Source organism: Eleginops maclovinus, chromosome 1, assembly GCF_036324505.1.
Source record: "Eleginops maclovinus isolate JMC-PN-2008 ecotype Puerto Natales chromosome 1, JC_Emac_rtc_rv5, whole genome shotgun sequence".
In the NCBI taxonomy this organism is placed as follows: Eukaryota; Metazoa; Chordata; class Actinopteri; order Perciformes; family Eleginopidae; genus Eleginops; species Eleginops maclovinus.
Window position 1 is genome coordinate 9753800 of NC_086349.1, and position 16973 is coordinate 9770772.

Consider the following 16973-nt stretch of genomic DNA (forward strand, 5'->3'; position numbering starts at 1 on the left):
TTTCCAGAACTGTATATAAGACACTAAATGAAAAGTAAAACCCCCAAAAAGGATAGTAGGGCCCCTGTAATGGGAGCTGGTTTGTAAAAGACTGCCACAGCATTGAGTACAAATAGTTGTGTCTCTGTGAGGTGATCAGGTCAGGGCTTTTTCAGAGAACGAGAAATATTGACTTACCAGCTTAAACCGCTTTTCTCGTCAGTGTCAATAGTGCCTTTGGTCCCATAAGTCGAGTCTCCAAGGATCTGGACTCTTCCCCCAAGCTGTGCACAAAAGCACAATGTGTTGTGAACCGAAAAGCTATCCCTCTCACTTTTTATTGGTCAAAGTAGGTTATGTAAACAGTGAAATGTGAGCCTTCCTTCCTCACAAGAGGAGGCGTGGCTAGATACCAGAACTGTGGTAGTATGGTGTGTGTGTGTTCATGTTTTGCCAGCCATTCCTCTGCTTCACATTGCTGCTGTCACCGCCTCCTCTTATCTCCTCCCACACCTCAGTATTTCTCACTCCGTTTACCCCTCCCCCAAGCTCCACAGCAATGTAGGTTAGTGTATGTAGCCATGTGAAACTGGGCTCTCACCTTCCACCCTGTCTGTGTAAAGTGATCTGTGAAGGATAATCCCACACCACCAACAAGGGTTTAAAGGTGGTCCTCAGGTTCATAGGATTGTTCTGAAGAACTCCCCCCCCCCCCCCCCCCGTTATCACTGTCTTCATCTATTCACAGGTTGAACTGTAGTTTACCATTTATTTCTACCTTTCCTTATTGCTCTCCAAGCCTTTTTCTACATCTTCATCTAGTTATAGGATAAGATAATAAATTGTTTATTATTAATCCCAAACTGGGCCATTTTTTTGTATACTTTTACTAGGATGTATTCTCAATAATTCTCCCTAATTCCTCTTCCTTCAGCATTACTGGTTTCCTTGTTGTTGAACTGTCTGCTGCAATTTTGGTGTTTATGATGTGTTTACTACCATTTACGATGTGTGGTACCATCATGTGAAGCCAAACAAGAGTCATTGAAATGTGTTTTGGGACTAGAAGTAGTATCATATGACTTTATTTATCCCTTTTCCCCCTCTTTCTTATCCTTCCCTCCCAATTTATATAATTTTTAACATTGCATATTAGTCTTAAGAAATTAAGAGACCACTCCACATTGTTCTTAAATCTTTATCTCTACATGTATGGCAGCATTTCCAGTGTCTGTTGAATTCCAACACAGAGAAATGTTGTTAGTAATTTATAGAATACAATTTTAAAAATGCATTTAACTCAGAAACATACCTATAAAGAGTGAATAGAATTTGATAAGTATGTTTGTAAGTAATCCTGGGTATCTTCATATTTTGATAAATAGATGGGGAAATGATTGATTTTGGCAGGTTAAAAGCATGATCTCTTTTGTGTTCCTCCTCGGAAGTTTTAACTTAATACTCTTACATTTCACACCAGCTTAATATAGCTTTATTTCAGTTAATATAGAAAACAAGTCCTGATATTTACAGGACCAGATGTGGCAATAAACTCTCTTCACCCTTAGTCTGTGTGTGTCTGTCCACCACTTCCTGGTTGAACCCGTTTTTCCCTTGTTACCGAAGGAAGCCTCTCTGTAGGGGGCGTGGCTTAATGACATCACACTCACTCCTGTGTCAGTCTGTCTTCGGGTGGGAGGGGAGAAAGAGAGGGAGGAGGAGGAAGTAGACGGGAAAAGACAACTCAATGAGGGGGGTTTCTACATACAACAGGCTGGGGCAGCTTTTAAGCGACTCATTGTTTTGTAATTGTCCCAATGGCCTTCTGTCCTCGTTGGAGAGCTGGTAGAGCTGGCAAACGAGTCTAGCGCTAGATATAAAGAACACAAACGCTGAAACGCTCCCTTGGGAGTGTGTTAGGGGCATGAAGGAGGAACAGCTAGAGTTTCTAACAGTGAACATGAAGAGGAGGCATGGATGTATCCCCAGCGTAGACAAAAGACACTCTCAACCACATGACATGGGTGAGCAGCTTAAAGCTTTTACTTGTTCAGTGTGTAAGTTACTTTCTGTTTAGTGTACATGTTTTATATTACACAACTGTTACTATTTTTCTCCTCTGCCATATGTCTGTATATCAGGGCTGTATGCAGGCACACTGACCTACATTTGGGGCAGTGCCAAGTCTGTGGTCCGGCACTCAGTTTCATAATGCCTGTTATGAAATAAATGCGCTAGTGTTCTTCTTCCCCCCCAAAAACATCCCTGTTCTCGATTCACAAGGACTTTTGACGTCAGTTTAAGTGGATGAAATTAAGTTAAATTGTATTCTTCTGAAGTAGAAATTGGAAGAAGCCAGGATTTAGTTTTATCTTTTTTTTATTTCATTACAAATACTGAAAGTGGTTTCTGTTGTTGGAGCAATGCAACATTTAATCCAGGGTAAAGACTGTCCTGTAACATTTTGTAATAGAGGTCCTTTCCTTGGAAAATTGTAACAAATTGGTTAAATTAACCGTAGTAACTACATGTATTAGCTCCTGGACAAAATGTACACTCTATGAATGTATGTGTGTAGTGTCACTGTTCTTCTACAGCAGGGGTGTCGAACTCAAATACACAGTGGGCCAACATTTAAAACCTGGATAAAGTCGCGGGCCAACATTGATATTTATTGAAAAAATCTTCCTCCAGATTTACCAATGAACCTTTTCATATGGACCGAAACAAGTTTTGCTTAAACATTGAATATGGAACAAGCAAAGCTTAATACTATCCAATAGATAACTTAATATTGCACACATGCAAAATTGAATTTCAAATAAAAAGCACATCAATGGCATTCATTTCTTAAATACAATTTAAATAAAAATCGTATGCCTGTTTGTATTTGCAGCCTTCTGATTTAAATTTCAACAGTAACCTTTTTTCCCAAAGGCTAATAATAACTTAAAAAATAGTGATGTCATGGGCGCTCTCTTTGTGTGCAAGTGTTGCGAGGGAGGGCGTGTGTGTAGCATAGATGTGTGTGTGCTTAAGTAAGCTCACTGTGAAATCTATTTATACGAGAGGTAAATCCACTCACACATAACATAAAATAACAATAATAAACCAATTAACTAATAATAATGTGAATATAATAATGAATGTGCAACCATTCAAGCCCATGCCTTGGAGGAGCAAGAAAAGGTGCATAAAGAAAACGTTAATTATAGATCAGTTTGCTACACACTGATGATGACTGGTGACGGGCCATGATTGGGGCGCAAGCTAAAATCTTGCCTGGGCGGCACATTGGTCAGGGCCGAGCCTGCTCACATATGTGCTGCCGAACATGGAGAGCATCTGAGCAGCTTGGGTGCGTAACTGTAACACAAAGATTTGAGTCCACTCCACGGATGAAGACTGACAGCTGGGCATTATCAGATGAGTCTCATCCACAGCAATGGAGAATGCAACAAAATCTTTTCCCTTTTCCATCAGCTGGTCATATAGATTGGTGGCAAGATCACATGTGCGATCAGCTACTGTGTTTCTGCTCAGGCTCACATTTAAAAATGCTGGCTTTTTCACAAACTTCCATCATTAAAGGGCCGGGCTGATTTTGCATCTCTGCTGCCACAATAAAACTAGCCTTTACATCAGCCTCACTTTGTGATGTGGCTTTTTTTTTTTAACAGTCTGTTGTGAAACCAAACTTCAATTTCATCTCCTCTACTTTCTGACGTTTTTGAGTCATGTCCAGCTCCTTGTACTTGTCGTGGTGTACACTCACAGAAATATTTAACCCTAATTTATAGGATTTATGTAATTGAATTACATGACATAGTTCCATTTAATTTTTTGAACATAAACCTACCTAATAAACTTTACATGATGCATATACATTAGTGTAATAAAGCCTATTCATTTGAAATGCATATTCATCAGATTATGTATTCAGAATACATTAAGTATATTTGTTTGAATTACATAGTAATTAAGTTACTTATTCAAGATGAATAATGTTTGTGTTTGAAATGCATAACAATTAAGCTTAAATTCAATTAAAATGCATTAGATTTATGTATTTTTGTGATTAATATCTAATTAATTTTTCTATTCAACAATATCTCAATGATGCATACAATCAGACCACCTTGTTGATTCAACAAATGTATTAACATTAAAGCACACCTCTTCTTTTCACACATAGCACAGACACAGTACTCTGCAGGTAGTGTAGCTCTTCAACTTAGTCAACTACTGCTGCAGATGGAACATGTCAAATGTTTTCCAACTTTGATAGAACAGAGGCAAGTTAGGAAGGCTAAACAAAGTTTTAACTCATCACCTGACAGGAACGTAGTTAACTGAGAACCTGCCATTTCTAACTTTCTGTGTGTTCGTTATGTGTGAATCACAAAAGCAATTTGAGTTTGAGTGCTTGTACTTTGGGGGAAAGCTTGGACGATTCCAGGTCCATCAGGATCTTCTGGTAAACTTCAAAAGTATTCAAGCTTTTTGGATAGCTTAAATTAAGTGCGTAGATCAACCCATAAAGCATCAAGCATGCATGGTTGATACTCTGGAGGTTGTGGAGAACTTCGACCCCTTCCAGGACCAAACCGACATCTGCAAAGCGTCCACCAGGACCATCAGGATCATCACTCTCAGCTTGAACGGTGTAGATTGCCATGGTCGTCCCTGCGACATCTGCCTCGGCCTCACGGCATTCGATGTACTGAAAGATGGAGGGAACAGAGAACAATGAGCTGTGTCACCCTAACCTTGACCTTTGACCACCACATTCTAAGCAGCTTATTATTGAGGCCAAGTGTTAATTTGAAGAAATTCCCTGAAGGCACTGTAGATATAGCATTCATGAGAATGAGATGGACACAAGTTCAAGGTCACAACGACCTCAAGATCTTTGACTCCCTAATAGCCTGAAACAAAACAAAAAGTCACACTGTGAAAGTTTCAGGCTTCAGATAGAGTGACAGTCATTGAAAATTTTACAATATTTCAACGCCTAGCTATCGTCTGTTTTGATCGGACTACTTCCTTACCGGAAATTATCAAAAATGACTTGTATGAATGGAGTTGTACATTCAATGATCATCAACTATTTAAATATAATAAAAAGTGGTCACAATGAGGGTCGCGTTAAAGAATTTCAATACCATTATTACCGTGTTTGTGGGTCTGTGCCATAATGAACAGCATGCCATGTAACATTGCATAAAAGTAATACTCTTAATCCTTTCATTTTGTGAATTTTTTATGGTGCAAATGAAACATAAGATAGTAACTTACATGTTCATAGGTTAGTCCTCCTCTGAGGGTAAGTTTCCAAGCTTCTTTGGGATGTAAGGATTTCCGGGGAGACAAAAGAGACTGCACTTTATCCGATGAAGCCTTTGACCTGCCACAATAAAAATTGAGTCAACAAAACACCCAACTTAAAATGTAAAAAAAGGAAAAATACAGGACCAGGAACCCATTTTATTCAGAGATATGTGAACTCATTGAAAACATTCTCATCAGTAACCAATATCTGAAAGAGCCAAATAAGAAACTGTTCTTTGATACAATGTAGGGGAGAAAGGACAGTAGGACAGAGGCAAACCTCTTCTGTCCACCCCCCGCTCCCTCACTCCTATCCTACTGAGTATCCTTACTACTACACTTACCTCTTGACATCCGGCTTTGGCTTTACTGACTGCCTCAGATCCTCAGCTGCCTTTTGACAGAGAAAAACAATAATTATCTCATTATTTCTCTCCACTGACATAATGCGCAAACACATAGTTCGAATATCTGTGGTTTTTTTAAGGGAATATTCGAATGTCATTTTTGAGCAATTTTGACAGCCCTAATGGATATCAGCCCTAAATACACTACAAGGTAGGGTAAAGGAGGAATACAGGAATGGCATTATCTTTGTAAACTATGGGCCAATCACAGAAAGAGGGAGGGAGAGAGACAGAAAGGAGAGAGTAGGGGGAGAGAGACAAAGTGTGATAGGATAGAGAGAGAGAGAGACCAGTTGATCAGTCTTGTGCTGGTTAGAGTTCCAGTCAACATGTCCACTTACTGGCAATAACTTCAAGGAAGACAAGAAAGCTTCCCTCTCTCTGATGTTCTCAAGGCGTTTGAGTTCGTAAGCAGAAAGTCCACAACATGCATCCTAGTGACACACACACACACCCATAAGAATCAAGCTGTTCACAATCAAGAATCAAAACCAACCTGACATAATCTGAAAGGCCTTTCTTACTAAATAACATTTCCAAAACAGGTGTCAATTACATAACTGCTACTTTATGAGAACTGTCAAGTTTCTGTGTCCTTACCTTCTTGTTTGGGGCAGAATTATCGTCACTGGCATATTGGAGACGCTTAGGTGCCAGGACCTGACCCTTAACCTCAAGCTCTTCCGGACCATGTGGATTTACTTCCTACAAGTCACAGCAGTACCACCATTGCCTTGATGGAGTTTCTTTCTCAAAACAAACAACCCATTGGACTCAATGACAAACTATTGGTGGTCAAGGTCAATGTGACCTAATGTCCATCCCATTGTCATGAATGCCACATGTTATCAGGCACACCTGGAGGGAAACTAATTACATCTGGCACAAAGGACAGAAGGATGACATACTTACCACATATTCTTTGACCAGTGTCTCCAGGTCTTCATTGAGATAGATGCTCAGACAGCTCAGCACACAATCACGCCTCACGTTGATGTCTTCACTCTGAAACAAATGTTAAATGTGTCCGAGACGCATATGCTGAGGCCAGCCAAGCCACTGACATTTCCCACCTTGACCATCCTGAACTCGCCTGATTTCACCCCACTCAGTCGAAACTCACACAGGTCTGAGCCCGTTCACTACACAGTCATTTTGAAAGTGCTTATCCTTTTCCAAACAGTTAACAAAGGAGCTTTCCCATATGGCTGAGTCAAACAAACCATATGTGTATTAGGTTAGACCAAAAAATACTTATATCAGCCGTTTTTGCCATCACAGCTCTGATCTTTCTTCCTGCAGCTCCACCTTTGGTATGGAAAACTCTGATCAGGTCGTCAGGTCAGGCGGTCCAGTTCTCCAAGGAATTTGGAGGTCAGAGGTATAGTCGTCAGCCGCATAAACTCCCAAGTTGATCTGTAAAAGACAGCACAGACAGGATACACACTTAAACAGGGGCAAATGTTGCTCAGTTGGTAGAGAGGTCATTGATACACCGAAAGTCCGTGGTTTTGAATCCCGGCTCTGACATGAGTTACTTCAGATTCACACTTACCTCACTGACGTCAAAGAGTGCTGGCCATTTGTTCAGGAAATCTGGAATCTTCGGCTCCTGGAGAATCTCCTGCCTCCTAAGCGAGAAGGTACGCTGCATCTTCTCCTTGATCACGGCCTCGTCCTTTTTCTTCTTTTTTACCTGAAATGGAATGAAACTTCATTGTCATTATACAGTACAGATACTTGTAAAATGAGATTTGGTTAGAAACTCTCCTCAAGGGTACACAATAAATTGAGAAACAGATAATACAAAGGGAAACGCTAAGCTAGATGCTAGACAATATGATTAGGGAGTAAGAATATTATACAAACAGTTCATTTTTCTTTATTAGATAAAGAAAAATGAACTGTGCAAAGTAACCAGAAAACAGCTGAAGTGTCCAGTGCTGTGCAAGTTGAACGGTTGGGCTGTTTGAGCTGAGCTGGACAGGAAGTATAGTGCCAAAAACATGAAGGGTGAAAAGCTGTGATCATCATGTGATCATGTAAATACTGGCCATGCTGTGAACAGAGTGAAATCATGGATAGGTAAGATACAAAGTATTGCACATTATACCTCAGTCAGTAGAGCCACCCTTTCCACCTCCAACCTGTCTCTTGTTTCACCACTAGGGATGTTTGGACAGAAATTGACATCTCCCTTCCTGGGCTTCTTGATGTTGGCCGCTGGAGTCTGCTGGCCACTTCGCTTGTTTTTTAGAGAGTTGATGGCAACCTCGGGGTGTCCAGCTCGGCTGAGGAGAATAATTATATTTTATTAGCAGCTTTCACTGACCAGGATCACAAATTGCTTCACAATTTAAACACAGTGGGCTCTATTTTGGTTTTGTCCTAAACGCCATGTCTTTAATACACTATTCAACACTTCAGTAGAATCAAGTATCTGCTGCAACAATCGCAATAATGGGATATATTGAAAGGACCTGCTCTTTTTTTGATCTAGAACCAACTCTACAGGCTCAACAACATTTAACACTTTTTTAAAGTATTCTTTTCTGTGAGTGTAGAAAGATCCTGTTTTCTGCCTTTCTTTTCACCATTTTTGGGAGGGGTACTGGCGCGGTGCCAGTAGTAGCATGAGGACGCTGTGACTACTGTCAACAGAGAGGTTTTTTTACATACTGTTTTGATTGATGCGCCAAAACACCAGCAGAGCATTCTGGGATTTGTAGTATCAGCGATTCATGTGCTGTATAATACCGGCGGCCAGCTCTAGTAGTCATTTGGTATTGGGTCTCGCGGGTCAAATATAATTACACTGCGGCCCGCGGGCCAGAGTTTGAGACCCCTGTTCTACAGCATTTATTTTCTAAACACCACTCAGTTTTTTTGTGAGACTCGCTAAAATACTCCTTATGCAAGAGTAGATGAGTATGGATGCTGTTGATGTAGTTGTACTAAATTGTACTATTTTATTTTAAGTAACATGCAGAGTACTTATTTTTCAAAAGCCATTGTTTGACAAATTATATCCAGGGTAAATTAACATCAAAGTCACACCATCAATGGTGTGACTTTGATTGTTTAGGGGACCTTGGCACACATATTTGGAACCACATTCCTCTGCTGTGCCCTTCTTTCTGCCACACACACACACACACACACACACACACACACACACACACACACACACACACACACACACACATACACATACACACATACACACATACATACACACACACACACTCACACACACACACACACACACACACACACAGATGTCTCTGGGTCAGCTGTTCTTTGCCTCTGTTGTATACAGACGATGTGTGAGAGGAGGTTATAGTTTGACATGAAATTTAAATAATCAAATTCTCCATCCATGGATTTGTGTGAAGTGCAACCAGTATCAATCTCATATCAATATTTGAATTATAATTGTGTGTATGTCCATTTTATCCAAGTAATCTCTTAGACTGACCCATTTTAAACTTCATTGAGGTGTTTCAATCTGAGAAACAGTCTTCCTAGAATCAATCATTTGTTAACAAACAGTCATACTTATGTGGGCGGCTGCTTCCGAGTTATGGAGGAGTGGCTTTTACCTAAAAGAGGAGGGAGGATGAGGGATGATCGTCCGTACCAGTCCCCCCTCAGCGGGCCCCAGCTTGAGCATGAAGGGTTATGTAAGTTTTTCAGCTGCCATCTCTCCTGCATGCCTCTACCTCATACTCACACTGCTTTTTAGCAGAGAGGAGCACACAGAGCACTCGACAAGTAGCAAGTCAGTCAGTCACTCAGTTAGTCAGTCACTGAGGGCAGATATTTGAGGCCAGGAGAGTGTAAAACAAGGCTGAGAACAGGAGAAACACACTTCCTTTTTCTGCCTAGAAGAGGAGGCAGTATTTGAGAGTTTGACAGGTAGATTGAGAGGGAGAAGGGAATCATAGAAGACCAGCTCTTCTTCACTTGATAAGCATGCTGCTCCTGGATGAAACAGAGTCTTTTGCAGGTGAGTGACATCCCCATCCTGACCCCTGAGAAAAGGTCAGCGGAGGGATGAATCCCTGACCTCTAGGAAGGGGTAAAAAAGTTGGGCGAGAAATACGAGATTTAGGAAAAATCTTGAAATAAGACAGGTTTGAGATGGGGCAACACTTTGAGTGACAGGAAGAAATACTGCCTAGAAAGCTGCAGAAATACTCACTGTACTGTAGATCTCATGAGCGGCATGCGAAGAGTTCGTAAGTGTGGTAAAAAAAAAAGGACATGAAGGGGGCTTTGATATTTCAAACCATCTCAGAAGTGTCTGGAATGTGCTGCAGGAGTTGATTGGCGTTACTTAAGTTACTTAACAATGTTGTGTAACAGTGGATCCATACCTACTCAAGCATGCGTGCTCCGTTTACCTTCCTACCTTGCTGTTTTCACTCTCTGTACTTCCATCTCTTCATATCGCTCCTCTTCTTCATCCATCCTTGCTCCGTTTTCTTTGATTTTCTTCCATTTTCTCCCTCCCTCCCTCTTTAAGCCGGTATGTCCCACGCGTGCCCGGCTGTTTCTCTCTCTCGTCTTGTTGTCCCAGCCTGCTTCTCCCATTGGCTGTTTCTACGGTTACCTAAACCAATGCCGGTGCGTGATTGGTGGATCCGATTAGCATTGGGCCATGCTGGAAGTGTGAGCATGTGTAGGCAGGAAAACATATCGTTTATCAAACCATGGGTTAGACGAGTAAACGCGTGAGGAGGGAGTCAGTGCTGTAGTTGGCAGTTTATCTGGAAAAATATCAGTAACATTTATCCGAAGAGGGGATTTTTTTGTATGTGATATGCTTTATTTAATAATGTCTTCACATAGCAAAGGCAATACTCTTAAAATCCTTTCATCAAAAGAGAGATATCAGTATTTGTAATTCGATTGGAGTATTATTTACCAACGTTTTCCTGTTAAAATAATATTTTAATGCTAGAGTGAGGGATTTGTGACATGAATTTACTTCATGACCGATCAATTCAGGTCAATAAATCCTTTCTTTACATGTTTAATGGTTGGCAATGTTTATTTATTTTTAATTTGTCCCTTTTTTATCACCAAATAAACATTTAGAACCATTATTAACAGCCCTACCGTTCAGAGAAATTATAGATAGCTAGCTGACAGTAAAGGAAGTCTGTATATTTAGGACATTGATTTCTTATAATGTCTCTACGAATTGGATTGGAAGTTAAAGTCTATTCATTGAGGTGACTTTCAGGTTGAATTCAAGTGTTTACATCCACTTGAGACATATTGTACAGGAATGATATGCTTTTTTTATACACGTCACACCATTTTAGGCTACTCGAGTAAGTGGAAACATCCCTTGTTGTAAGGTGGAATAAGGTCACATGACTAAAATTTTAAAACTGTTACTTCACCTGTACATTAAGGCTCATTTCTCTGTTGCAGTGACCTTAATGTTCCAACAGTGTTCACCCAATAAATTGAAGCCATACATTGGTTTCAGAGAAAAGACCCAAAACAATAAAGACTAACAACTGAAAGATAACAAATCTGGAATATAGATAACGTTACAAAGAAATTGTACCCAAAAATTCAGATCCAGATTTATACCTTTTATTCTGAAAGTCTTTTGTTCTGGTTTTCCTCAGGGTGCACTGTGTTCAGCTGCCCCTCACTGCGTTGGCATTTATTTAGAGGAGCCTTCACAGGGATCCTTTTATGAAGGAATAACTGATGCCTGCAGTACATGCTCCTAATTTCCTGGGCTTTGTTCCGGGTGTGTGGCTCGTTGTGAAAAGAGACACTAGATGCCTTGTCATCGCTTCAAATGTGGCATGGCGAGTGGTGATAAAGCCTAAAAGAACACGCTGTTCTGTGCGTGCGTGCGTGCGTGCGTGCGTGCGTGCGTGCGTGTGTGTGTGTGTGTGTTCATCCTGCCAGTCCAATCTGTCCATCAGATAAAGTGGTTATTGTAAGAAGGAGACACAGACACACCTTTATGGTTCAATATCAACTAAATATTGTTGGGTTGTAATTGGCCTCAGCACGATGCGCAGGAACAACCTGTCCATTTTGAGAGCAGCGGCGGGTCGGGCTAAAAGCCGGGAACACGTGTAGTCTGGCTGCTTTCATAACACACAGAGGATGTATGCTTCACCAGTTCGGGCCACATGGCTCTCATTCCCCCTTCCCTAATGTCGCCTTTGTCCAACCCTTTTTTTGATCCCTCCACTTCCTCCAGATCACAGAGCTGCCTTCTTTGTTCTCCTTTAATGTACATGTTCTCCTTTTTAAATTCTCTTTGTTGGGCGGTGTCAATTTCTTTTTTCATCTCGCCGCTGCCTGAGGCCTTTCACTCTGATCCCCCCTCCCTTCTCTGATTCTCTTTCTTTTCTTTCTCTCTCCTGGGGCTCTTTGAATCTTATAGATTATAGATTTATTCCTCATAAGTGCATATTTCATCTCTTACTCTGTTGTCTCTGTAATCCTTTTTGTTCTTGCTCATGAGGACATTTCTGTGTTACCTTAAACAACCCCTTCTTTCTCTCTCCCACACATTACATGTCTGCAGAGTATCGTGTTACATTACAGCAGTCTTATGATCAGAGGAATATCATGAGGGTAGAGCCCGTGCCAAGCCGACGCCAGTCTGTAATATACATCGCAACCAAACCTTAATTACAACCAGTCGTTTTTAAAAAAACTTTAAAAGAGCCTTTATTCAGAATAACTGCACAAGGAGCTACTAAACGGAAATTATGTTTTAAATATATCTGAACATATAGACCTGTTTTCCAAAGGTCTGGGGAGTGGCTTGTCCAACCAGAATTGATGGTCCACCTTAAAGTGTACTGCACCTTAAGTAGGTTCGCTTGAGCGGTTTTTGTCGCTAACTTCCTGTCTTAGCTTTTATTTATCGACAAATAACCCAAACTTTACACATATGCTAAGTTTACAGCTATACCCTCCCGCTGACTTCATCTGTCAAACACACACTCTCTCTTTTACCGCACTTGCTAGCGTTGCACACAACCTACACACTTCTCAAAGGAGTTTGCTACTTTTATAACATGTCATGATTAAACAAGTCCCAAAACAAAACCCTGCCACTCAATAGTCAGGAGCATACTTTACTTTTTTTTTTTTAAATGACAGTATACAATGCCAGTCTTAAAACTGGGGATGGCTTGATATCGCTTCATAATGTCCGAAACTGAACTTTGATAACAATACCAGTAAAATAAAGTACTTTTGTCTATTAAACAACTAAGCTATTATTCAATACATTTGTATGGCTGCATAATGCTTAACCTAGCCAAAGCCAAGCCCACAACTTCTTCTTTGTCTTTAAACTGTTTCCAGAGAAGTTTTAGCAGCATCAAAAAATGAAATTGAAGCTGCAATTTGTGTCAATATTTATAAGCTATTATATAATATAAGCTATTATAATTCCAGTGTAAAGTACTTTTTGGCAGATCGTTCAGGCTCATAGATCATATTGGATAATACTCTTGATTCCTTTCTGAGAGGTCGAAAGTACACACAGTGTGCCAAATGCTGCCAACAAGCATTTATGTAACAGGTAATAGTATGACCAGCACACTGCTAATGGCTGGCAGCCTCCAGCCATGTGTGTGGCATTGTGTGTGTCCTCCTCTTCCTTGTCCTCCTCAGCAGCACTGACACACTGGCCCACAAACAGAGTGTCCAACCCCGTATCACCTTCTACTGCTCTTCCTCCATCACAGTGTTTGACCCTCTCTTTATTGTTTAAATGTTTGTCTCGTCACTTTATTTCTCTCTCACACAGACACACACACACACACACACACACGCCTGTGTTATATAACAGACTGCCTTGAATGAGTTATTAAGGCTGCTTTATTAGAGCGAGTCAGGTGAGTTACGAAACCCTCCCAGTGTGTGTGTGCGTGTGTGTGTGTGTGTGTGTGTGTGTGTGTGTGTGTGTGTGTGTGTGTGTGTGTGTGTGTGTGTGTGTGTGTGTGTGTGTGTGTGTGTGTGTGTGTGTGTGTGTGTGTGTGTGTGTGTGTGTGTGTGTGTGTGTGTGTGTGTGTGTGTGTGTGTGTGTGTGTGTGTGTGTGTGTGTGTGTGTGTGTGTGTGTGTGTGTGTGTGAACCCAGTTAAATCCTGGGAAGGAAACCACAACTGTTTTTCCACTACAACTTTTTCTTTGGTTTGGGGTTTTTCTTTTCTTTTTGAAAACCTGTAATGTGTCCATGTCTGAACTTTGTATTTTCCTCAGTTCACCCCTACGTACACACTGTGAATTAAAAACAGGAACGTGTCACTACCAGGCGGGGGCAAAACATTTCTATTTTATGTATAACACAACCTTGTCATTTGTAATTCACTTTGTATGTATCCTTGTGTCTTCGGCAGGATTTATATAGATCCTACAGTAGCTAAGGTTTTGGGAAGTAGAAAGATAAATATAGTAACAAACATCAAAATTGCAGACCTAATTCCAACCAAAGAACAAAAATCTTTTAAATGAATGAATTATTGTAATACATTAGTCAATATATGAGTGAAAGAGTTGCAAGTCTTATGTTTCACTCACTGCTGTCGGTCAGATCCTCTCCCACGTTGTTCTTGTTGCTGCAGTGTAGAACAGTCGTTAAACTCAGAGAACATTATGAACTCTTCCCAGCAGCAGGAGCAGGGTGGAAATCCTGACACTGACAACACACACCCCCCCTCCCCGCCACATACACACACAATCAGAACATATTAATATCCGCCAGTGTGTGTTCATTTGATTGTGTGTGTCTCTAATTCTACTGTAGATCTCCTTTAAATGTCACTGTATTTGTCTAGAAGCTCCTTCGACTCTGCTCTGTGTCTCAGTGACGCTTTACATCTGTGTGTGTGTGTGTGTGTGTGTGCGTGTGCGTGTGCGTGTCTGCGTACAGGACGTGAGGTTCTTTTGAACATGCTGGTTGCGTAACAGTCAGAGGCAGACGTTACATAAGCGTCCCCCCTCGTCCGACCTGCTTCAGCGTCGGTGGCCCGTCTGTCTGTAAGAGAGCAACTTTCTGTCTGAGACTCAGACTGTGTGTGTGTGTGTGTGTGTGTGTGTGTGTGTGTGTGTGTGTGTGTGTGTGTGTGTGTGTGTGTGTGTGTGTGTGTGTGTGTGTGTGTGTGTGTGTGTGTGTGTGTGTGTGTGTGTGTGTGCGTGCGCGCGCAAATGGGACTCTTAATAAAGCAAGTCATCTCACTCTGAGCAGCAGCCACTTGATAAAAAGGTAGAATAAGACAAGTTTTATTTGTTGACCTTGACTCTTAGCACAACCTACTGACCCGGTGATTAACCTCCCATTCATCTGCGACCAATCTCATTTTTGCCATGTTGACTCCTCTCCTACATTTGAACACAAACACCTGATCGAATCGGATGCGGTCGGTTGCTGTGAGATGAAATCAGGCTTCCTGTTTTTCACTTCAGCTCTCAGGGAATTTTCGCTTTGTTGTCTTGATGCCTCACAAAACGTGTGTCTGTTGAACTTCCCAAACCTAGGAAAAGCAGACTTGACACTGGATTTTACAGTTTTGTTTAAAGCAAGATAAAATTAAAGCGTGTCTGGGTGTTAGCCAGTTGGGGAATTGTTTGTATTTTTCTGGGAGGTTCATGTTGTAGTATGTTACAACTAATAAAAAAATGTGAAACCCTCTCTTTGCAATTTAGCAAGATCTTCACCAACATTCTGTCTCATGAAATGTAGAGAAACCTGCTTTTTGTTCAAATTTAAGGATACCTCAATCTCAAAAATCCCATGTTAACTTTCAATTCTTCTACGGTGATGTATTTACTATAATATTAGTTTGCTTGAATGTGACATCAGATTTAGAAGTGCTATGGTAATCTGTAAGTCCACCAGGAAACTAGTGCAAAATAAGACCTTCACTCATGTGTCATATTTGGTCTTATAATTACTTTAAGTAACACTTTTCAGATAAAACATTCTGTCAACTTTTCCATCAACTATTCACTTGTATGACAAGATCCCATGGTTGTCTATCTGTATTTTCTTTCAACATCATGTCAACTTGTCAAAGGGCCAGTTATCTTGCCTGTCAGATAATTACACCTTGTTATGACAGCGTGCCGAACCTCTCAAGAACGTCTTCCTGCCCTGTGAGATGTTATTCTGTTTCATAATGTCCTCAGGAGGAGCTTATGTAACAAAGAGGACATGGCAGCCCAATGAGCGCCCTGACACATGTACCTGGACGAGGGGAGAGGAGAAGGTTGGAGAAAAGAGAAAGGAAGGAAAATAAAGAGTACATGTAATATAGCGAGAGGAGAAGACAGGTTGAGGTTAGACGATGAAGTGGCCAGTAATTAGAGATAGACTTGTGAAAGAGAATCGAAAGTAAGATTAAATGCAGCCCCTGTACTTGAGGATGATGAGGGGAAGGTGGGAGAAGAAGGTGTTGGCAGGTAGCATCAGAAACGCAAGAGAAAAGTTAAGAAGGAAAAGTGGCCGGACAATTAGGACGAGGTGAGAAAATGTGTCCGAAGTTAAAATCAGAAGTGCTTATTACATTCTAAAGATTAGAGCAGGGTGTGATGGAAATACGACATCAGTTTGCTCTAATACAGTTAATAGGCAATTATCACACAAAACAAATAGTGTCTTTAAAAGTTTAATAGATATGTTTTTGGCTATCCCATAGAAGAGGCTAATTTTGGCCATTTTTCACATGGAAAATGCCCTGATTTTAAACACTTTTTAACCAAATGAAATGTCCACCACATAGCGTAATGGTTCTTTTGACCTGCTTCACAAGAAGTTTGATGCTTGTGTTACAAATTATACTTTAAAACCTTTTTTTTAAAATTATATATACCTTTTGTTTTCATTGTATTTTTTTTTAGCAAGTGTCAAATATAGTGCCATCTCTTGGCTTGTAATAGTTCAGATGTTGGTGAGAGATTTTGCATATAATGGGTCTTTTCCTTTTAAAGATATCAGTGTGTCCACGCCATAGACTGTATAAACTGTATAAAGATCCACCCTAATGATACCTCATGATTACCTCATGATTTCAACACTCTGCCCAGACGCTTGCTTTGAAGCTCAGCCGTTACATAATTCACATTAAAGTTTTCCAAAGCCTGTTAAATAACTACGTCAGAATAAATACATACAGTATTTGGGGCTTAATAGAGAGGCCATGAAATTGATTAACTTTCACTTCCTGGAAACAAATGATTCTAAAAAAATCTGTATC

General features: G+C 40.6%; 2 protein-coding genes and 1 long non-coding RNA gene across 6 annotated transcripts in view; 1 reads left to right on the forward strand and 2 right to left on the reverse strand.

The window, feature by feature from the left end:
• Positions 1 to 16973, forward strand: part of LOC134862852 (helicase ARIP4-like) — a 71815-nt gene that overhangs the window by 29355 nt on the left and 25487 nt on the right. The window contains exon 1 of one of the 4 annotated variants that reach the window (XM_063880967.1): positions 1793 to 2003. The exons of 2 other annotated variants lie outside the window; for them this stretch is intronic. In XM_063880967.1, the coding sequence (XP_063737037.1) occupies positions 1904 to 2003 (100 nt within the window). In that variant the 5' untranslated portion in view covers positions 1793 to 1903. Of the gene's footprint in view, positions 1 to 1792; positions 2004 to 9439; positions 9727 to 16973 lie in introns of those variants that run through there. One more of the 4 variants, XM_063880972.1, reaches the window with a different exon arrangement.
• Positions 2341 to 7371, reverse strand: LOC134871046 (uncharacterized). The gene is made up of 7 exons (XM_063893635.1): positions 7273 to 7371; positions 6630 to 6722; positions 6318 to 6422; positions 6059 to 6151; positions 5655 to 5704; positions 5278 to 5386; positions 2341 to 4702 (listed from the first exon to the last, which is right to left on the reverse strand). Exons 1-7 carry the CDS (start codon positions 7369 to 7371, stop codon positions 4379 to 4381), a joined length of 873 nt encoding a protein of 290 aa, XP_063749705.1. The 3' UTR covers positions 2341 to 4378.
• On the reverse strand, positions 7825 to 14625 carry LOC134862885 (uncharacterized). Its single transcript, XR_010165562.1, has 2 exons — positions 14299 to 14625; positions 7825 to 8008 (listed from the first exon to the last, which is right to left on the reverse strand). It is a non-coding gene; the product is annotated as an uncharacterized LOC134862885 (long non-coding RNA).